Here is a 24,364-nt window from a genome sequence, read left to right as displayed (position 1 = left end):
TTAGATTCATTCTTGAGAACAGGTTTTAATAAGAGAAGGAAACAGTAGGATACAACATCATAAGGTGAAAGACTTAGAATCTTAGAAGTTAATTTCACACATCTCATAATTTTAAAAAAATTATATGAAAATAATGTCTCTATGAAAAATTAAAAAGCAATTATAAGTACTGAGCACCTTGCTTTTAAACAAAGTTTAGCCAGAGGTACTAAAGGAAATTGCTAAAAATATTCCTATGTTAAAACCTTTCACAGAACAAAATTTTGTTTTTACAATAAAATAAAAACTTGCTTTTTAAGCATAACTGGCTTGGATATAGGTAGGTATTTCTGAATCGTGACTATCCCTTATATGCAAACAGTTGTCTCAGTTGGTAGCTATAGGTCTTGCTCCAGTCACCGGACCTAAAAGATTCCCAAGTTCTGTGTTCTCTCCTGACTAACTGGGAAGGAATCCCTTCTGGTTAGTGGCTTCACACTGAGAAAAGACTCCACGAGGTGTCTCCCACGTCTGGTCACAAGGGAAACCAGATGGAGTCTTGTGCAGAGCTGAGCTGTCAGCCTTCATGTCTCTAGACGCAGAATTCATTAGGTGTGGCACAGCGACGCACCAAGGACAGCTCACAAGGGTGTGTGATCCTCAGGAAGAGGATCTTAGCACCCTATAATGCCAATGAGCAAATGGAGATTATTTAATAAGCTACAGGAAAAGTTCACTGCTCTGAACCTGGTGTCTCGGGGCTCTGGGGTCTTACTGAAGATGGGAGGAAAAGTTTTGGGTTGCCTACCACCAAACAGGACACAGCCCCACCTATACTGATGGAAAATTCACCTATACTGATGGAAAATTCCAATGTGGAAGAAGCTGCTCTGTCTGAGATCAGAAAAGTGCCATTCAGCCCTGGTAAAACAGCAAGCACAAGAAAATAGATCTAAAACTTCAAAACAAATTTTGGTAATAAGGAAATCAGCAAATAAATCTATTTTTAAAATAGAACCAAAATTTCAATACAGTCCACAGGTGAGACAGTTTATATTTCATCGTGCTTGTTAGTTACAAACTAAGTAGTCTTCTCACTCTTCTCGCTCAGTGTTGTTCTAAGGCATTCACTGAGAATTGTCACCTCGGTGGTTCTTGTCCTTCAACAATAGAATTACTTTCAGCATTTGTGACTTTTCTAATCGGTGATTAGAAGATTCCAAGTAGTATGTAACTACCTTCATACATATAAGTATGTGCACCTAATACACACACTGTCCACAGTATTACTGGACATACGACTCCGGCTTGAGATGGGGATGCAGCTGCACTGCTGCACCGACTGCAGGTGAGCTGGCCTCCCCGTTCCTGCTCTGAGCGCAGTTCTGACTCCTAGTATCTGTGGCCAAGAGATCCAGAGCCACTACCTTAAAGAGCCCTAGGCGCTTCACAAAACCACAAGGGAAATAATCAACTCTAGCTTGATTTTTAAGATAAAAACTTGTTTTTCTACACTTGGGGGGCAGGGAGAAACAGGTATATAAAATCAAAGACTAGAAGAGACCGGATATGTTCTTATGAGTGGTGAAAGACTGGTTATGGTTAAATTTTCTTTTATCTCTAAATGTCTTATAACACGACAACGACAAGGTTGAGTGAACACGAACATACCAATGTGATCCCCAAACTCCAGACATCAGAGCGGACGTCATATCCTTGTCGTGACGCACTTGGGTCTATTCTTTCAGGCTAAAACACAAAGAGAAATCACAGTCATTCATTACACACACCCTCCAGGAGCAAGTAATGGAAGCAGGAGCTGGGTAGGCAGCCAGAATGCCAGCACACTCCTAGAGGAATCCATGTCTAGGGACAGACTGGGAGTAACAGGAAAGAGTTTACAAAACTGAAGCTGAGAACAGACAAGAGGGAGAAAAGGGGAGGAAAAAGGAAAAACATAAAGAATTACAGGGCCAGATTAGTAGCAAGTAATGGTAAAAAGAAGAAAAAAAAAAGACTAAGTTTTTGGATCTTATCACTTTTTGCTTCAGTGAATAAGGACATACCACAGTATATTTGAGACACAAAAGCAAGTAAGAGCTAAATTTATTATAATTGCTCCACTCACTCTTTATCATAAAGCTAAATATCGATACCTTTAAAGATATAGATTTACGGGACTTCCCTGGTGGCGCAGTAGTTAAGAATCCATCTGCCAATGCAAGGCAAATGGGTTCGAGCCCTGGTCTGGGAAGATCCCACATGCCATGGAGCAACTAAGCCCGTGTACCACAATTACTGAGCCTGCGCTCTAGAGCCTACGAGCCACAACTACTGAAGCCCACGTGTCTGGAGCCCGTGCTCCCGCAACAAGAGAAGCCACCGCAGTGAGAAGCCCGCACACCGCAACGAGGAGTAGCCCCCGCTCGCCGCAACTAGAGAACGCCTGAGCGCAGCAACGAAGACCCAACACAGACAAAAATAAATAAATAAATTATAAAAAAAGATATACATTTACATCTATATCTTTAAAGATATTTGTCAATTAGTCTAATTGTTAACCAAATTAAGGCATTGCCAGTATCATAATATATTATCCTATAATAAAAACAGCAAAAATCATTTTTAGTAATTTCTATGAAGGGAGCATTTTTACATTTCCTTGAAATAAGGGACCATTATTTACATAGTGTGTCAGGGATAGAAAAGAAAAGAGAGAGAGGGTATCAGTAGCCCAGAGCTGACAATGGATCCTTAGCTAAGACTGACAGTAACTGCTGTTGAAAGAAGCGTCCAGAGAAGCATAATGGCCACTGTGTTATGTTCTCTGCCTGTCAGCGACAATTAGTTTGGAGACCTGTGCATTTTGTTTTGAGTATGAGTACTGTGTTGCGTAAATATTCACTGGAAGCTCCTCACTTTTACTTTTAGTTATAAATACATTTATTTACCTGATAAGATACACATTACATAAAAATCCCAGATAGTCAACCAAGAGAGAAAATACTCCATCCAACAACAGCAGAATACACATTCTTCTCCAGCTCACATGGAACATTCACAAATATAAACCATGATCTGGGCCATAAAACACTTTATGTTTAAAAACTGAAATCATGCAAGGCATTTTCTTAGACCACAAAGTAATTATATTAGAAATCAATAACAGAAAGATATCTAAAAAATCCCCAAATATTTGGAGATTAAACAACACACTTCTAAGTAACACATGGATCACAAATGTATGGATACCAAGGGGGAAAGGGGTGGGGTGGGAGGAATTGGGAGACTGGGATCGACACATATACATTACTGATGTTATGTATAAAATAGACAACTGATGGGAACATACCATATAGCACAGGGAACTCTACCTAATGCACTGTGGTAACCTAAATGGGAGGGAAGTCCAAAAAGGAGGGGATATCTGTATGTGTATGGCTGATTCATTTTGTTGTGCAGTGCAGGCTAACACAACACTGTAAAGCAACCATACTCCAAGAAAAAATTAAAAACAAACAGAACACACTTCTAAATAACACATGGGGCTTCCCTGGTGGCGCAGTGGTTGAGAGTCTGCCTGCCAACGCAGGGGACACGGGTTCGAGCCCTGGTCTGGGAGGATCCCACGTGCTGCGGAGCGGCTGGGCCCGTGAGCCACAATTACTGAGCCTGCGCGTCTGGAGCCTGTGCTCCGCAGCAAGAGAGGCCGCGATAGTGAGAGGCCCGCGCACCGCGATGAGGAGTGGCCCCCGCTTGCCGCAACTGGAGAAAGCCCTCGCACAGAGACGAAGACCCAACACAGCCATAAATAAATAAATAAACAAATACTTTAAAAAAAAAAAAAGTAAAAGTATATTAATTTAAAAAACAAACAAACACATGGATCACAGAAGTCTCAAGAAAAAATTTCAAAATATTCTGAACTAAATATTAATAAAATGAAGTTACAAAATGAAGTAATCAATGAAATTATTTATTGAAATAATTTCAGTAAATTATTTCACAGTACTCATGTTCAATTTCAATGAAAGTGAAATCACCAAAATGAAATCACCCAAAGTTTGTGGGATGCAGTGAAAGTACTACTCAGAGGGAGACTTATGGCAGTAATTGCATATATTAGAAGAGAAGACAGATTGCAAATCAACAGCCTAACTTGACAGCTTTAAGGAAACAGAAAAAGAAGAACAAACTAGACTCAAAGCAAGGAGAAGGAAGGGAGTAATAAAACGTAAAGCAGAAGTTAAGTGAAACAGAGAACAAAAATCAATACAAAATGTCAACAAAAGTAGAAGTTGATTCTTTGGAAAGCTTAGCAAAATTGGCAAACTTCTAGCTACACTGACCAAGAGAAAGAGAGGGAAGACTCAAATTATTAAAGTCAGAATGAAAGAGGGGACATTACTATTGATCTTACAGAAACAGATGAAATAGACATTCTTTGAAAATGAAAACCTACAAAAATAATGTAGAAATCTGAATAACTGCAAAACTTTTTTAATTTTTAAATGAATTTGTTATTAAAGACCTTTCCACAAAGTACAGACCCAGGTAAGTTTACTGGTGAACTCTTTCAAACATGCAGGGGAGAAATAACACCAGTCTTACTCAAATTATTTTCAAAACACAGAAAAGGAGGGTATCCCTCTCAACCCATTTTATGAAGCCAGCATAGCCATTTATGAAAACCTGACCAAAACATTACAAGACAATTAATATCCCTCATAAATACAGACACAAAAATTGTTAAAATATGAGCAAATCTAATCTAGCAACATATGAAGTGGTAATATATCATAATCAAGTGGGGTTTATCACAGGAATATAATATGGGCTTAACACTTGAAAATCAATGTAATGTACCATATTTATAGAATAATTTTAAAAATCATACGATCATCTCAACAGATGTAGGATTAGAATCTGATAAAATTCAACAACTGTTAGCATACTGAGAAGGAAACCTCTTATTTCATAAAATGCATGTAAAATAACCTACAGCTAACATCATATTTAGTGGTGAAATACAGAACACGTCCTTCCTAATTAATACTGGGAACAAGGCACTGCTTCTATTCAGCATTATATTGGAGGTCCCAGCCAGTACAAAAAGGTAAGGGGGGAAAAGCACGGCTTTTACTCACAAACATTTGGATTTCTACAACTGTTTAGTTAGAAAATCCCTACTAAAATTAATGGTGAAACCAACAAGATCATAGGACACAATGTCAAAATATGCAAATCAGCTCTATTTCTCTAGAATAATAGCAAAATATTGGGAAAAGGTTAAAAATCCCATTTACAATATTAGCATCAAAAAACATGAATTCCTCAGGAATAAATTCAAAAGGTGCTCAAGAGATCCACACTGAAAACTATAAAACATCACTGAGAGACAGCAAGAAGATCTAAATCAATGGAGAAACATAACAGGTACTAAAAGACTCAGCAGTGTCAAGATACTCACAGCGGAATGGATAAATAAATTGTGGTCTACTGATACAATAACAACTTCTCTGCAATAAAAAGACTGAACGGCATATACACACGGATAGCATCGATACATCTTCAAAAGAAAGCACACACAAACAAGCACAGACTGTAGGATGGCATTTCTAAAGAACTCGAGGAAAAGCAAACCTAACCAACAGTGACAGAAAATAGGACCAATGATCCTATAAAATATGAGACATATTTTATATCTTGACTGATGTGGTGATTACATGACTAACTACCTTTGTCAAAATTCAAATTGTATGCTTAAAACGGGCACCTATTATTTGTGGTTACGGTGTTAATGTCATTCTAAAACTGCTGTATGTTTATGTCACAAACAGCTGTAACGTCTAGCATATGTGTGTTAGAAAAACTTACCCAACACCAGGAAATAAATCCAAAAAAGGATTCCATTTCCTTTCAGTGTCACAGTGGAGCACCGGCAAGCCTGCCCGAGGACTGTGTAAGTGTACTTGTTCCATTAGGGCCCAGACACTTAAGTTACACAATAACCTGCAGATTTTTGTCAGGTAGGGATGCAAATGATTTCTGTCCAACAACCCCAAAAGTTATTATTTTATTGACCTGGCAATAATTAGCAAATTTATATTTTGAGTAGCCATCTTGTTGCAATATTCCTTCTTTAGTGACTATAAATACAGAATTATGCAAATGTTCTTTGAGCCAGTTTCACTAACCTGTCTGTCCAGTTTTCTCATTAATGAGTTAAATATATTTTTGACACATGTTCGTTATTTGTATGTGTAATATTTTTAGTATTTTGAAAAGTATTCTTTGAGAGGAGTAGAGATTTAAGATCCATGAAACTAATTAAAGACCCTGTATCCTAAATCTAAGCCAGAAGTACGGAGTTGAAAAACAAAAAGCTTTTTAAAATTAACTACAAGAGGAAAATATCAACTTAGAGAATAGGGTCTATAACGTTAACAAAAACAGCAAAAAAGTAGTAGATAAAACAATTTTACATCCAAAACATATAATTTATAATAAATACACAACTCAAGTTACTTTGTATTAAAGTATACAAAATAAAAACCAAGGAATAAGGAGAAATTGACAATCTCAATGTTTTCAAATTTTGAACTCCTCAATTTTTTTAGATTAAAGTGGCAAAAAGTGAAGAGGGACCTCCCTGGTGGTGCAGTGGTTGAGAATCCGCCTGCCTATGCGGGGGACATGGGTTCGAGCTCTGGTCCGGGAAGATCCTACATGCCGCAGAGCAGCTAAGCCGGTGTGTCACAACTACTGAGCCCGCGAGCCACAACTACCGAGCCCATGTGCTGCAACTACTGAAGCCCACACGCCTGGAACCCGTGCTCTGCAACAAGAGAAGCCACAGGGATGAGAGGCCCACGTGCCGCAACGAAGAGTAGCCCCCGCTCGCCGCAGCTAGCGAAAGCCCGCACGCAGCAACGAAGACCCAGCACAGCCCCACCCAAAAAAAATTTAAAAATAAACAGTTAAAAGAAAAAGTGCTGAACAAATATAATTATAATACGGAACAGACCTCTTCCAATATTTCATTTTTTAATTGACCATTTATCATGCTAAAAGAAGAATTTTAATATGTCCCAAAAGGCAGAAACGTACCGACTAAAATGCTTTGAAAGCAAGTAGTAAGTAAAAAGACTAACAGGAATCACTTTGTACCGGTTAGCTATTTGTATAATAAAGCACCGCAAAACTTAACAGCTGACACCAACAGACATTTATTATTTCAGGTTTCTGTGAGTCAGGCTCCAGGGAGCATTTCTGTTGCTGGTTATGACTCAGGGTCTCTCACGAGACTTCAACTGAGAGGTCAGCCAGGGCTGTCGGCCTCACTGGGGCAGGAGGTCTCGTCACCAAGCTCACTCACACAGTACCGCAGGAAGCCTCTGCTCCTCACCACGTGAGTCTCTCTGTAAAGCTGCCTGAGTGTCTTCACAACATGGCAGCTGGCCTCCCCCAGAGTGAGCAATCCAAGAAAGAAAACAAGAAAGAAGCCACATGCCTCTTTATGACCTACTCTCAGAGGGATGCACTGTCATTTCTGCCACATGCTATTCATGAGAAGTGAGTGACTAAGTTCAGTCCACACTCAAGGCTGTACTTAGCCACCGCCTTTTGAAGGGAGGTGTATTAAAGAGATTGGACAGATTTTAAAACTGCCACATACTTGGTACTTAAAGCACTGCAGTAAACAGCTCTGACACCCAACACTTAAAACAACTAAGAAAAGGAAAGTATGTATTATGTATACACATGCACACACACACCCACCCACGCATATGTGTGACGCTAAGGAAACAGTAAAATTTCACAGTTTTCAAAGAATTATGGGGACTTCCCTGGCAGTCCAGTGGTTAAGACTTCACCTTCCAATGCAGGGGGTGCGGGTTCGATCCCTGTTCGGGGAGCTAAGATCCCACATGCCTCATGGCCAAACATCCAGAACATAAAACAGAAGCAATATTGTAACAAATTCAATAAAGACTTTAAAAATGGTCCACATAAAAAAAAAAAAATCTTAGAAAACAAAAAAAAAGAATTATATATCTTTCCCCAAAGACTCCTGGCCAAGATGGATTTCAGCCTCAAAGAACAGAAAACTATACTATCACAACTGTTCTGAGCTCTGGGGAAAATTTTCTGAGCTCAAGGAGGCCAAAGTTATGTTTTTGATCACTAGGTGATCAATACTTTTTTACTGTATGAATAAAATAAAGATGAAAATTTTCCCAATTTGATTTTTAAAACTTGCATAACCCACCTAAAACCTTTTCAATGTACACTATAAACCAATCTCAAACATTTTTATGTAGCAATCATAAATATTAACATAGCACATGTAAAAATATATTAAACATATAAACTATGAACCACGTAGGGATTATTTCTGGAATGCCAGAACGGTTCAACCACAGGAAATATTATGTTACTATGATGTGTCATATCAACAGCTATACAGAAACATTTTATCATACACTGAATGATGCCAAAAAGGCATTTAATAAAATTTAATAGCCATTTCTGATTCATTCTTATTCTCTCTCTCACACACACATTCTCACACACAGATATATACACATACACTTAGTACACCAGAAAAAGACATTTGCTTTCAAGTCAAGCAACATAAGAATCCTACCATCAATACTGTCATTCAACATTGATATAGTTCTAGGCAAAGCAACAAAAATAAGCATGAGAAAAGTAACAAAATATATATAATATGATTATAGGTAGGTAGGTAGGTAGATAGATATGAGAAAGACCAATAAATATGAGGAATGCCAAGGCAAAAATTACCTGCAGAATGGTACCTTGAGTGCCATCTGAAACCTATTCAAAAAAGAGGTAGGGACTTCCCTGGTGGCGCAGTGGTTAAGAATCCGCCTGCCAATGCAGGGGACACGGGTTCAAGCCTGGTTCTGGGAAGATCCCACATGTCGAGGAGCAACTAAGCCCGTGCGCCACAACTACTGAAGTCCGCACACCTAGAGCCCGTGCTCCGCACCAAGAGAAGCCACTGTAATGATAAGCCTGTGCACCGCAAAGAAGAGCAGCCCCCGCTCGCCGCAAATAGAGAAAGCCCATGAGCAGCAACAAAGACCCAACGCAGCCAAAAATAAATAAATAAATTGAAAAAAAAAAAAAAGAGGTAGATCAGTATTTTGGCTGGTTACAAAATAAACATATCAGTATAAGTAGCTTTCCTATGCATCAGCAGGTATTATGACACTCCAGGTTGGGAAATAACTAATGCCTCTACCTTGCACGTGTCAGTGAGTTTCTCTTACCTCTGAACATGCTATGAGACATACTGAGTTCTATGAGGAATTCGGCTTCCCATTCTTCTCTAACCGGAAATAGCGCCACTTACATTATCAATATGTCTATTACAATAGTACCTCCTACAGTCAAGACAGCATATGGGGGTCTAGAGATACAAAGAGGCCTTCTGAGAACTAACTAGAATATAATGAAAAAATAGTAATCAGAAAAGACCATAAATGCTAAGTGCCAGGCAAAAGGAATACAGTAAGACAATGAAACAGGAGTTCACTGGGATAATTTCGCCAAGTTTCATAGAAGAGCTAGAACTGAGTTTGGTCTTCGTGGAAGAGGAGAATATTCTAGTATGGTGAAACTGCACGACCAAAGCAGATTCCTTAGTAGTAGAGCACCAAAGGGCACAGGCTCTCTGTGCAATGACTGTCAAGCAAGGTTTGGCCTTTGCACTTACTGCCATGTATGGCCTGCACCCAGCATCTCTTGTCTTGGCGATGGAGTCCACAAGCTGTCCACTGATGCCAAAGTCGCAGAGTTTAATATTTCCACTTCTATCCAGAAGAATATTGGAAGGTTTGATATCTGCAAGACACAGATGTCATTCAACGTTCAAGTAATCAATCAAACGAGCTATATTCTAAAGTATTTCAAGGAAAAATACTGAAAAACCTTAGAAAACATAAGTGATCAAGTCCTTAAAATTCAGATAGCTAAGAAGATGAGAAAATTTTCTGAATGCTAAAAACTCATTATCAAAAAACTCCTCATATTAAATTTAGGCATTCTATAAAGTTTTGTTTTCATCAAGAGACATACTAATTTACTTGTTTCAAATTCATTACTTAACAGTCAAAACATGTAGGATGAATTTAATCTGTTAAGAGTATACTAAGCTACTTTACAATACGTGTCAAAGATTATACAACTAAATGCAGAGTATACAAATTATAAACTCACAATTTAGTTAAAGGAGAGCTTTATCTAACTTAGGAAAGTATCCAGTCCAGTACATCTAAAAGACCACAAGCTTCGGGATCAGAAAAGCAAAGGTTCAAGACCTGGGTCTGATATTCACAATGTGACCTGGGGCAAGTTCCTGAACTTTCACTTAGCAATCACAATTCCCTCATCTACAAAACAGAAGTAATAATTCCTAACTTATAGGATTGTGGAAATGAAAACACCTATTACAGAAACTGAACATTGTTAGTACTCAGTAAATGCATCCACTTAATAATTATTTGTCCTTGAGAGATTTTCCTGATCTTAGATGGCTTCATCAAGTTTCTCCCAACCAACCTTCTTTAAGAGTCATCCTGGAGAAACCAGATTCATTTTTACCATTCTCAGAGTGTGTGTGCTTTCCCGCACACCTGAGAAAGTTGAATCCTTTCCATTTGGTTCTCCAGGTTTTATACAGTCTTGTCACATTGGTCCTTGGGTTATCACCTCCTCCTCACTCACCATCAACTAACTCACTGCCAGTGTGTGCAAATCAGCTAGCTGGACAATTCTCTCCCCTTGCTCACTAATTCTCTGTCCCTATCTCAATCCTTCGAAGCACTTCATTGTCACTGTCATGGCTCCATGAATAAAAAGGACAGAAATAAATATAGCATACAAAACTATCTGTCTGTAACTCAGAAGGGGACCTACAAAAAAATCCAGAAAAGAACGCTTACTATCACTGACACGGCTGACTGTCTATCAAGCATCCACTCCTAACCGTGCCATCATCCTTTCTAATGGAACTTTCATTTTACTGAGCTCCATCCTCCTCTGTGCACATCTATCCGCACCTCCAAACACGGGGTCCTGATTGGTCTAAGCTTATCAGGGTAGCCTCATGCTCCTTGCCAGGGACTAGTTTAGGTAAGGGCGTGAGTGAGACAAGAGAAAATGTGAGAGACAAGTAAGGAAGAGCTCCCTGCTGCTAAGACAGCCGCACAAAAAGAGACAGCTTCTTCTTCAAGAGGCTGTTATGCTAGGCGTGACACAGGACCTGCTTTAGTTGTTACTACCCTGAGGATGGAGCCAACACGTTAAGGAGAGCAGAGCCAGAAGAAGGGAGCCTGAACCCTAATCACATCGTGCTTGGAGCCACCCTATCTTTGGACTTACTACGACAGATAATGAGTTTCCTTGAAGTTTAAGCCAGTTAACAGGATTTTCTCTTACGTGTAATCAAAAGCACTCTAATTACAGCAAAAAAGCTAACTGATCCTAGCTGGTAAAAAAGACTGCTATAAATTCATCATTTTACTTAGTCACAGGAAAACCAAAGTTATTTTTGAAGCCTTTCCCTTTTATTTAACCTTGGGCAATGTCTTAGTGCTTTATTGTGATTGGTGAGAATCCCTAAGGTAATTGTCAGATGCCCTAAGGTAATACTCCCATAATTACCAAATATAGCCAAAAAAAAAGGGAGGGAAAAAATCCAAAACAAGAACAAGATGAAGTACAAGAGGAACAAAATAATTTTGTTTAGGGACCTAATCCTACATGATTTTAGGCCAAAAGAGAAAATAAGAAGCCTACCCAATATTATTTTTAACAAGCATTAAGCCAGGCAAAATTAAATGAAATATTCTGATGTTCGAGGTTAACTAATTTCAGTGGTCCAGTGTCAACCTCAAATAAAAATTACTTAAATCAATGCCCTAATTACTAATTTCTTTAATCACAACCTTAGAGCCCTTTAACCTTAGAATTCAAGGTTTTTCGCATCTCTGAATATGACTGTTTCCTTGCTGTCCTGTGTTGTCAGGCTGAATCACACACTGCCATGTATCACCTTGGGTTTGTCCACTACAGATTTACTGAGGGTACAGAACTGTGCCTCTTCAAAGCCACTGCCTCACTACCCCGAGTCTGGCATAGTAATAAGACAGAGCAACTACTTAAACTATTTGCTGAATTAAATTCAGGAATCCCACTGTCTCCCAAAAGACAGACACCAAATGTTTGAATTTGGACCTGTGTCTAAATAAGGCCAAGATCACTGTTTTCACAAATACAAATGCTTTAGAGGAATTTCAATGTAAAATACTAATTAAAGAATCTTTCTCAATTTACAAAAATATCCTCCAAAGTAAAGAAGAAACACTTGATAGGGACAGTAGCGTGCCTTTAAAATGATCGAGGGTGCTATCCTGCAGATCCTTCTTTGACGGTCCACAGGTTCACCTTCCTGCCTTATTTGTACAGACAGAGAAACATTAATTATCTATCAGGCAAATGAATAACTATTTTTCAACTAAGCCCCAACATTCTAATAAGTTAGACTGAAATTTATAGAATCCCAAAGGGAAAAAAATCCTAAATTAATAATAAAGTTTTAGGGTACATATAGTATATTTTGCTAAAAATACAAGTATTTTAGGAAAAGTTATACAATGCACTGTAACTTTTAATTTTTTTTCCTATTAAGGAAGAACGTTAATTTCTAGTCTAAAAAAAAAAACAATTCATACCCACCTCTGTGAATGATTTTCAAGTTTTCTTTTAAGTGGTTTAGTGCTTTCACAGTCTAGGGAGGAAAAAGCAGAGACGGATGGGATAAGCAATCAATTTCCTTCTAATCAAACAGCACAATAGCTTACCGTAAAGTAACAGCTCGGGTAGCTCTTTGCATTCTTTTAGGCTTAATATTTCAATATTCTGTCCATTTTTTATGTTAACTGAAGATGCTAAATTATGATTTTAGATCTGAAAACTCAGTTGCCTTCATACGCCCTTCCCTGACAGCTAAAAAAACAAACAGGTAACTTACAATTTTTTAAATAAGTCATTAAAAAGTTGTATAATCTTTCTCATACCATCGAACTTTAGGAACAGATATATTTAGTACAAAAAGGTCCAACAGTCTGGTTCCATTATCAACCCTAATTTAGTTAAGTTTTTCCAAATTCTCAGTTTCTCACAATCATTCACCCTCGCTGGGTGTGGAGCCTGCAAAGTAATTTTTGCAGAGCCAGAATTTATCCTATTGTTTGATCACTGCTCATGATCAGGAAATCAAAGATTTCTCCAGGAATAGAGGAAACAGAGACTTGAATTAAAATTTCTACAACAGCAAACTAATAGAGAAGTGAAGCACAGGCCTACCATTAGAAAGGTCAAGTCTCCGCTGCCATCAAGCTGCTGGGTGCAGAACACAAACTCGCAATGTTTCAAACAGCCAGGCTTGTTCATGGGGTTATTAATTAGCAAGAAGGGATTTAACACAAAGTAATTTTAAATGTTACGCTTAATATAAAGGATGATCACCAAGTCTAGAAACACAGGCAAATATATAATAAATGATTTATTAGTATACATTACATATATTGCAATATAGGATAAAATAATTTTATCTGTGTTTTCCAACTTCATGATCATCCTGTCGTGCAGTGGTTAACAGCTGGATTCTAGGATCAGGCTGCCTGGGCTTAAATCATTTACACTTACAAATGTATGAAATTCAAAGCAAATTAATCACCTAACCTCTCCATGCTTTAGATTTGTCATCTGTAAATAAAAAGGGGATTACACTATTTACCATTGAGAGTTGCTATGAACATAAAATGTCATGAGATCTTGGCCTGACACAAATAAACACTCAATAACCATTAGCTATTATCATTATTCTACTATTGTTCCATTATAATTATTATGAATAGTAACAAGTTCCAAGATAAAGCTAGGTTTGGTATACTGAAGAGAGATGACTAAAGTGATCAACATAAAATTCCATACACCTGTCTGAATAATGAACAAGTTCCTAGTAAAACTTGTTTATACTAGACAGCTTCTTTATAAAATTATATGAAAGGGTGTATATCTTAACAGCTCATAAAACATTTAAATTAAGCATTAATTCAGGTAAATAATTTAAAACATTAACATGAGACCTATTAATCTTAAGATTATGACTAGAGTTTAATCTGACTTTTTAAATCCCAGTTATACACACATATCTCTTACAACTAAAATACAGTTCAGAAACTGTCTACATATTTTAACAGTGACCCTTAATGATTAAACAGGATAAACTGACAATTAACAGGCAGACTATACTGGATGTGGAGGATGCAGTGAAGAAAGGGGAAATTACATACAACCAGAATATCTATCTTACAACTTCCTATAAAATTTAGTTTACACATCCACTAACCCAGGTCATGTCATTAGTTCAGATTCTCAGGGGTTTCTAAGAAACTTACGAACTTTACTCTATCAAAAAAATTTGTTTTTCTTTCTGTGAAAAAAACTGTGAATGACCTTTGTTAGCTAAAAGAACAAGAAAGAAAATGATCATTAATTCATTTTCAAAACTATAAACATGTAAGCAAAACAGTGCCTCTTTTCTTTTTTGGTACTATGGTAAAAGTGATTTGACCAAATTAGTAGTAACGCTGGTTACTGAAATTGCTAGTCAACCATTTAAATAGTTTAGACAGAATAGCCCAAATCTTAAACCACAGGAAATATAATTTGCCCAAGAGTTTCAATTAAGGGAGTTCAAGGAGACTGCTGCAATTCTGATTAATTTAAGGGGAACTGTGATAATATAACCTATTTAAATACCGTTAAAGTAACAAGGGAAAGAGGAGCAGAAAATTGCTTTTTCTAGCCTTATTTACAGCACAATCTATTATGGTTCACTCTGATTTTAATGGAAAGAATACTGTAGTATTTATTATTGAAATGTATGATTTCAATATGTACTTTTCGATAATGAAAAGTGTCAATGTAGTATTTTGAAAATTGTTCTTACTACTTGTTGTGTTAATTACCCCACAGAAGTGATTTTTGTCTCTTTTCCTATTATAATTATTTTCCAGGAAGGTCAGTAACATTCTGTGAAGGGCATTCAGATGTGTGCATTCAAAACTCCAGTAGCATCTTTACGTAAGTATGTATACAAGGAACAATTTGAAAACCAAGTACTTACTGCTAAAGTGATTTTGCCTAAAATTTCTTCTGGAATAACATCATCTAATACACTATATACATATTTGTAAAACTTATCAAACGAGGTAGACATGAGTTCCATACAGATCCAACAGTCACCCTATAAAAAAACAAATATCGGTTATTCTTATACATCTTAACATTAAGTACCACCTTTCCTTTACTTAAAATAGAAATACAATGAGAGAAGAAGCAATCTTCTTCTTTTTTTTTTTTTTTAAATTTTTGTTCCTTATTAAAGCGCTGGACAGAATATTCTCCTCATGTTCAAACACAAACTTAGTTGCCCAATTTTCCCCACTCTTAATTGTAAGGATGGGCACAGTCTTACATAGAAAACCTTTGGACTTTTATAAAAATTTTCAAACTTTGCCATGATTAAATAGAAAAACAGAAAATATGTGGGAAACTGTTCATTCTCACTAACAAAGGAAATAGATTACAGGAATCTTGAGAAGCTATATAAACTTCTTAAATTAGTAAAAAAGAAAAAAAATACATAAAGCAAACCCAATGCTTAAAGTCCTTGCTTAAATGCCACCTTCTCAGTGGCCGACATTGAAAATGCCCAATTCAAAATGCAAGTCATCCCCCTCTCAGCATCCCCTTAACTGCTCTACTCTGTAGAGCCTTTATCATCTTCTAATATAAAATATAATTTACTTATTTATTATGGTTTTCATTTATCTTCCCTATTAGAACATGCAGTCCACCACGACAGGGGCTCAATAAACATTCCTTAAATGAACAAATGCTGGCTATAATCAAATCAAATCATTCAAAAACTATTGGCAGCATTATAGAGTGTTTTAAACCAGTTTGAAGGCAATTTGACAATAAAACAAGAGAAATAAAAGTGCCTATACCCTTTGATAGAGTCATCCCATGACTGGGAATCTAACTTAAACAAACAGCTCATAAATTACAAAAAGAAAAAACAAAAACAAACTAAAAACCTCTGAACTATCTCACAAGAAGAAATGGTACATTATTAAAAGGATTACCTAAAATTAAATTATTTTGAAAACTATACAGTTCATGAGGTATGCATGAGAAAACACAGGCTATAAGCAGATTCCATGTTTATAATGCTGTAAAAGTATGTGCACATATAAACAAGGACTACGAAGTACCTTGTAAGAGTGAAAAGAGCTATCGGGATGATGACAAAATTTATCTTTAAAAAATTTTGCATATGGTTACTAATTTATGGATCCAGCTATATCTTTACTTTTATTTTTTTAATTTTATGTATGTATGTATGTATGTATTTATTTATTTATTTATTTGGTCTTCGTTTCTATGCCAGGGCTTTCTCTAGTTGTGGCAAGCGGGGGCCACTCTTCATCGCGGTGCGCGGGCCTCTCACTATCACGGCCTCTCTTGTTGCGGAGCACAGGCTCCAGACGCGCAGGCTCAGTAATTGTGGCTCACGGGCCTAGTTGCTCCGTGGCATGTGGGATCTTCCCAGACCAGGGCTCGAACCCATGTCCCCCGCATTGGCAGGCAGATTCTCAACTACAGTAGCACCACCAGGGAAGCCCCCAGCTATATCTTTAGAGATTTTCTACCACTAACCTCCTTCCCCTAACGTCTGACTTGGATTGATCATACGAGAGATCTATGCCCGTTGAAGTAAAATGGCTTGCTCAGAACAGCACTGCTAATTAGCGATAGAGCCATGAACAGAATCCATTTTCTTAACTCCTTTCTCTTATCAACACCTCCAATGCAAGGACATTTAACTTATATGCAGAGACAGCACATGCTGTGATGACTGCTGAGATGAATAATCCCACTCTTAAAACAGAACCGCCTGCTGCAACATCCATGTAGCTCCATGGCTTCACAGAACGCTGATTTGTAAAGCATATTTGACAAAGTGAACTTTCACTTATAGTTATTCCAATCTTTCTTCTTAGGTCTCTTTTTCTGGGTGCTCTTGCAGAATAACCTTCATAAACGACTAACACTATTAACCCAAAACACACACTTGAATTTACTTCAATCTAAAGACACCATCTCAGTAGATTTACTAGAATTTTTTAATTATAGAGAGAAGGATAGCACATTTAACTCAGCTGCTTAGAAAAACAGCGAAAAAGGAACTTAACTTCAGTAATATAGCAAAGTGGGACAATCATTGATTAGAGTGTGAAGGCCTGACTTACTCATCCAGGCTCTCCCACTTTCCACTTACATAAGCTTGGGCCCCGTCAACTCCTAACTGTGAAATGGGATTTTGCCCCACAATCTTCGACGCACTATGATAAAGATCAAACGAGTTAACACACGTAAAGCACAAAGTAAAGTGCCTGGCGGCTGCTAAAAACTTGAGTTAAGAAAATGAGCGGAGAAGGGGAAAGGATAGAAACATAGGAGAGCAACCAAAAGAGAAGGAAAGACAAGGGAACAAGGGAAATAAAGGTGAGAAGTAAACTGAGGTGAGAAGGGCAGGTACAAAGGAGCAATTAGCTCCAGGGCGTGAAATCTTTGTAGTTTCTAAGGCACATAGCCTAATGTAAATGTATTTCTTCTGGCAGTTCCTTTTGGCCATAACTGAGAATAGACAACAGCAATGAGCTGCGTTTAAAAAAAAAAAAAAGGAATGGTTTGAGCTGCCTCAAAAGCAGTGACAGCAACATTACTTTCATGTTCAAGCAAAAGACGGGACAACCACACAACTGAAATACAAAAATAAAAATTACTGAATACGGATTTACTGAAAAGGAAGGTGGACGATAATGAAACTGAACTACTAAGATCAAGATACGGGTTTCAGAGACAACAACCGGATAAAACCAATAACATAACTTTTATACCAACAGGAACAACTTAGAAAATAAAATGTTTAAAAAGACACCACTCACAGTAGAAAGAAAAAAACACCTAGGAATACATCTAACAAATTAGCCAAGCCACACTAATCAGGAAAAATTAGAGAAGATACAAATTACATCAGGAATGAGAGAGAGAGGGCGGTAACATCACTGTAGATTCTACAGATATTATGATGATAATATAGGGCTACTATGAATAACTTTATACCAATTAATTTGACAGTTTAGATAAAAGGCACAAATTTCTGAAAATAAAATCAAACTACCAAGTATCACTCAGGGAGAAACAGATAACCTGAATAGAACTCTTTGAAAGAAACTGAACTGCAAAATAATTATGCTGAGTAAAAGATGACAAAAAAAAAAAAAAAGGAGGGGGTACATGCTGTATGATTCCATTTACATAAAATTCTAGAAAAAGCAAACTCATCTACAGTGGCAGAAAGCAGCTCTGCAGTTGCCTGAGGATGGTGACAGCAGAGAGAAAGTGTGTATAACCTACGGGACACAAGGAAACTCGGGAGAGGTGGGTATGTTCATGACCTCGATTATGGTGATAATCCCACAGGTGTGTACATTTGTTCCAACACATCAAATTGTATACTGTAAATATGTGCAGTTGATTGTCAATTTTACCTCCATAAAGCTGTACTTAAAACTTGCCGGGGCGGGAAAGGAAGGGGAAAGGACAACATGAGCAGAAGTAGGGGTGGAAAGGGAGGAGGTGACTAAATTCGGCTAATAGCACTGCCTTTTACATAACCTGATGAACTCCTATAGTCACAGATTACTCAGAACAGTATTTCCTACACCAGAATTTCCCCGACCTCAAAAGATATCTTAAATAAGGGATTCCTTGCTATTAAATTCTGAAAATGTATATATTAAAATACATTTTAAAAGTGCTTCTAAGTCTCAGTATTGATAACATAAATAGTAGGTCTGGCCTTTATGTAAGCTATAGACTAAAAGTCACTTTCATTATTCAATACTGTCAAGCTCTTTCTTCCCTGTCTACCAAGTCGGAAAATGAATTTAGGAACCTGTGTAATTAAATGTCTTAATAAATTATCTAAATAAAATCCAAGTTGTATTTTGGACTTCTTATCCTCATTTAGTTTCATCCTAGAAAGAAGTATACACATGGTTGGAGACAACAGCAATAAATGAGTTACCAACTTCAGTATTAAATGTTATTTATTCACTGCTCCAAATAAAGTTATGGAACTTTCAGAGGCTCAATATTACCCAATGGCAAGATTAACCTCTACATTGTTGCTGCCAAGAAGAAGAAAAATAACATCTCATGGCTCCGTGACTGTTGGTTGACTGAATCAGACCAAGAGCTGATGTCCTGTGGTCATATAAATTACGTGAAATGAAATACTCTGGAGGCTTTTCACAGGGATGGGAGTTACACGCATTTGTCTCTCTCACAACAAGTCCTGAATGCGCTCATTCATGTCCAGTCTTTCCTTTCATAAACCCAGAATTCTGTGTCTATTATCAAAACTGAACGTCATGTCACCAAGAAAAGATCCTTTTCTTTTAAGTGATCTATCTCAAAAATCCTTCTCCAAACCATTATTAAATAAGTGTTTATTATTTTTAACCATTGTAGCTTCAGGAAAGTTACACACTTTGACTATGCATATGCACTCTTCAAGGTGAACTTTCTGCTTCTAAAACTTCATTATTCAGAAAGTACCTATTACTTCTTGCATTCGAAGATCTAAGGGGGGCGGGGGGTGGCTTCATGTTCAGCCTAACTAGGCATTTTGTGACTTTACACAACTTAACTGTATAGCTCCTGAGCCTTCATCTTATCACACTCAAAATCTGCAATGTTTAAAAAGCAGATTATTTCTTAAATGAAGCTCAAGTTCTTTATCCCTGGACCACTTACGGTATAACAGAAAGAACAGTGAGATTTTTGTCTCTTAAGTCCTGTCCGTGACACTTCTTGGCTGTGTGACTTTTGTCAAATTAGTACTCAAATCTCAGTTTCCTCCCTGGAAAAAGGGGATAATACCACCAACCTCCCCGAGACTGTTGTGAAAGTTAATAAATGTGGAATCTATAGAGCATTCAATAGATGTTAGTGCTTATAGATGCATATCTCAATTCCAGTCAACCTTCCTGAGATATGAAACTGAATTTTACCCGGCTATTCATAAGAAATCATAACGATCCTGTTCAGATACTATTCCAAGCTTTTTGTTTTGTTTCCAGTAACTTTTCAATCACTCTGCTTTCTTTTCATAAAATCAGACTTCACACTATCTAGCCTGGAGCTATATATTTAAATGTTGCTTAAATGAATTATCAAGTAAATGAACATGAGAAATAAACTGGCATACCTGAGCACTATGGAGGTGAATTAGGGCTGAGATAGAGCCCGTGAGAGTCTACGGAGACAGTGAGCACAGCATGGGAAAGCTGACTGTGGCATCCAGTTAGGAGGGAAAATCTAGTCCATTCCAGATAACTACTGCTCTTCATGAGATGTGAAGAGTAGTGTGGCCAGGGGATTTATGATTATGAAGAAGAAATTCATGGTTTGGGGGGAGAAGGGAGGAGGAGATGGCAAGATTCCTGTGCAACATGAAGAAAGTTCCAGATTCATGATCTTACAAACAGAATAACGGTATATAATACTTCAGTGCAGGATACAGTTACCTGCCTAAATACATGACTGTGTGTGCTGATGTGATGTAATACTATGTGACATGGGGAAGAAAGTTAACAAATTCAACAGATCTGGTCATAAAAATGAACACTCAAGTCAAAAAAGTACAAGGACAGGAGGAGAAAGAAGCTATGTGGGTCTAAAACTAATAGCGATTAATTAGTGATTCAACAAAGGGATGGGCTCTATCATGAAGGAGAACACTTCTGGTTAATAGAGTTATCTATTAAGAGCACAGAAAAATAAATAAATATTTCAGGATTGGGTGAAGAATTAATTGACGAACCTCTAAGGTCTTCTCCAATGATAAGATTTCCTATCTTTCTATTCAGTGTAACATTCAGTCCTCTCTTACAACATAGTATTTTTTAAGTCAATAACGATAACAAAACCCCCAAAACGACACCCTCTGCGATCCAGTCCCAAAAAGAAGGGCAGGGAGGGTGCAGTTTTTCCTCACCAGTTCATAACAAATCCACCAGTACCAGCTCATCCTAACATTTTTGGAATGATAATGGATATTTTTTTAAGAGTATTTAAAACGCTTAAGAGTTCAGTTCAATTCCCATTCACCTAACTAAATATCACAAGTGTGTGATAACTGTCCAGGACACCATAAAGTATCTGATTCACTGACAGCTCCACCTTTACTTCCTGACCCCAACTCACTTCCCTGCTTGAGGGAGTGGGGTGACTGGAAATGAGCAAGTGCACTGACAGGTGCAGGCAGAAGTGATAACCTGTAGCAGGATACAGGAGAGTCAGAGACCAAAAGAGATATATGATCCTGACACCAAGAAACTAAAGTTCTAGTTTCTACATAAAAATCTGGATAGCAGAATTAGATAAAAGAATTTCTACTGCAGCTGTTAATTTCCATGTCTGATGAATTTTATTGAGGATTGTGGGTGGACACGAATAAATGCTTATGCTAAATGCAGATACATTTGATGACAGAAATGAATAAAAGTTTAAAAAAGGGGTGGGGGAGGACTGAGGGAGCTCAAGGACAAAAGAGATAGATCTAAATACAGTAACATATTTAGAAGCCAGATGATTTGTCAGGTTCTTAAAAAACAGAAAATATTTACATATGAAGAAGGAAATATGGAATTCACAATGGCAGCCATAAAATACTTAATTAACTAATATAATTAAAGTATGAAATTCACCCCTTAACCAAAGGAACATGAATGGTAGAAATTAATGTGTAAATTATCATGGCGATACACTAAAATGTTGAGAAATTAATGTATTACTAATGTACGGCATTTAACTGAAGATTAGAATCAAATCCTGCCATCCTCTTACTTATTCCAAGTAGACGTCCACTTGTCAGCTAAGACCCAAGCTTAGGTTTATTCCTACCTCTCTGAAGAGTGCACCATAAAACTGAACAATGTACGGGCAATCACTACTTCGCATCACTACATCCAAATCCATGAGAAGTTGTTTTTGCTCTTTTTCATCCACTGTTGACCGAATTCTCTGGAAAAAAATGACAAAATTTGTCACAAAAACATAAAACAACTTTAGAAACCAAAGAAAAACCACTACCACAAGACTGAAAATTCCAAGCAGACTTCACAAATACTAAGCAGACATAAAAATTATCGTCTTCCTTATACTTTACAAGAATAATTTTATCACAGAAAAACAAAATAGCACTTAGAAAAAAATTTTTTGACAAAATAGCACTTAGGTACTCTTTAAGGGACACAGGGCTTTTTAACCACAAGCATTCACTGATGATGATGGAAGGAATGCCCTGCAGGCAAATATAAAGAAAATCCTAACAAGCCATCCTCTGAACAGTTTACGTTGAATAATTATCAGTAGTTTCATACATACTTTTAATCGCCATTTCAGAATTGTATGGGATCGGGGCATTCAACGCAAGAACAGCCCTCCTCACGCCCTGGCATCCTTGCGCCTTAGCATCCGCCTTCTTTAGAGACGGAAAACAGCCCAGAACAGGTAAAACTGCGAACTAGCGTAGGGGCAGCACACAGACTACGATCCATGTCTCCCAAATCCTGTACTGGTATCTTCCCCCTTCACCCCACTTTCTGTATGTTAAAAACAAAAAGTTCTACCTGACTCTCCAACTCGTGAGTCAGAATGCAGGGCAGCATAAACATGTGGAGGAAAATCTAAAAATGAGCAGACAGAGGGCTGTTTGTCTACTCCTCAGATGATGAGGTCCTCCCCTGTACACTGCAGACCCGGGGTATATCCCCAACCCACCTGTACAACGACGACTCTGCACAATTCTAAAAGACTGCCACAAAAGATAAGGGTCCCCAGCCCTGCCACCCACCCAGGAACTGTACAGAACATGGAGATGTTCAGAGCGACAGCTCCCACTGCACTAAAGACAGGAAAGAATCAAGTTCAGACAGCGTAAAATATTAATAATGAAGTTATAGTTTAATGACAAGGCATGCAAACAGCTCTGTTCTCATAAAAAAGTTCACAATGTCACACCGCGCCACTGTGTACAATACATAGCACATACTTACAAGGCAAGTTAGTATCAAAAAATATACAAAGTGGCACTTTGTCTTCCAAAGACTTCAAGGTATCTGTCCTCAATGTTCTTGAAAGGGTGAAGGCAGTCAATTAAACTCTTGAACCCATTTTACAGAAGAGAAGCCAGAGGCACAAAGAGATACAAAAGATGTATTCCATGCGACACGACAATAAGCAGGTGTATAAGGAATAGAAGTAAGTTCTCTCATTTTCATTTTTCCCCACACTAAATGAGGAATTCCATATATTCCAAATACAAACAAATTTAATTTTGCAACTTAAAATTTACAGCCTGCTAGCTACAGTACTTCATACCAAATAAAATTTACTAGCTGGCATCCATCTTGTACATACTGATTTATTCCAAACCTTCACACTGAATATCCCGCCCAGATAAATAAGAAAAAAATAAGAAGAAGAATGAAAAATAAAAACAAGTAAGACTAGTACTTTTAAAATTAAGAAAATCCCACCCCCGTCCCATTTCTGTACTTTCATAGTTTGGAGATTAATAATTTTGCTTTTACATCAACATCGGCATAATGTCTGCTCAAAAGGGATAGTTTTAAAAAGTCAAATTAGCCCAGAGATGTAATTTGTATTTGCTCAAAACATGGCACTGAAATTTTTGTAAACATGTTAATTACATTAACTCCTGTTTTAAAAAATATACTTTAAAAGTGTAGCTGTGAAAATATTAATTTGGGAACGCTATTATTTTTAAAAGACTTAATAATCCTATGTATCTAAACTTAAAAGACAAAGAACTGGTAATTAGAGACAAACAGGGAAGAAAAAGCAAATGATCCTCTGGTTGCGGAAGATTTCTACCTACTAAAGAATTCTCACTATTAATAGATTAAAAAATTTTTTTTCTATTTTTACTATTTTTCCTTATTTACAAGTGTACTAACACACACACTTATAAAACACTATTTTAAAAGATGCCCTCCTTTCTAGTTTATTTTTTGTTTCCCGAAACTGGTTATATGGTTTTCTAAATTTACAATAAACCTCAGTAGTTATCATCAATAACTGACTCTTGGGGACCAATTTCTAAAAACACTGCTGTTGC

General features: G+C 37.3%; 1 protein-coding gene across 2 annotated transcripts in view; it reads right to left on the bottom strand.

The window, feature by feature from the left end:
* MAP2K4 (mitogen-activated protein kinase kinase 4) overlaps positions 1–24,364 on the bottom strand; it is a 103,507-nt gene that overhangs the window by 8,968 nt on the left and 70,175 nt on the right. For both annotated transcript variants that reach the window (XM_068530949.1, XM_068530948.1), the window contains 5 exons: positions 22,126–22,245; positions 15,209–15,328; positions 12,751–12,802; positions 9,728–9,855; positions 1,651–1,728 (listed from right to left, as the gene is read on the bottom strand). In XM_068530949.1, coding sequence (XP_068387050.1) covers positions 1,651–1,728; positions 9,728–9,855; positions 12,751–12,802; positions 15,209–15,328; positions 22,126–22,245 — 498 coding nt within the window. The remainder of the gene's footprint in view (positions 1–1,650; positions 1,729–9,727; positions 9,856–12,750; positions 12,803–15,208; positions 15,329–22,125; positions 22,246–24,364) is intronic.

This window comes from Eschrichtius robustus, chromosome 20, assembly GCF_028021215.1.
Source record: "Eschrichtius robustus isolate mEscRob2 chromosome 20, mEscRob2.pri, whole genome shotgun sequence".
In the NCBI taxonomy this organism is placed as follows: Eukaryota; Metazoa; Chordata; class Mammalia; order Artiodactyla; family Eschrichtiidae; genus Eschrichtius; species Eschrichtius robustus.
This window is presented reverse-complemented; position numbering and strand designations above follow the sequence as displayed.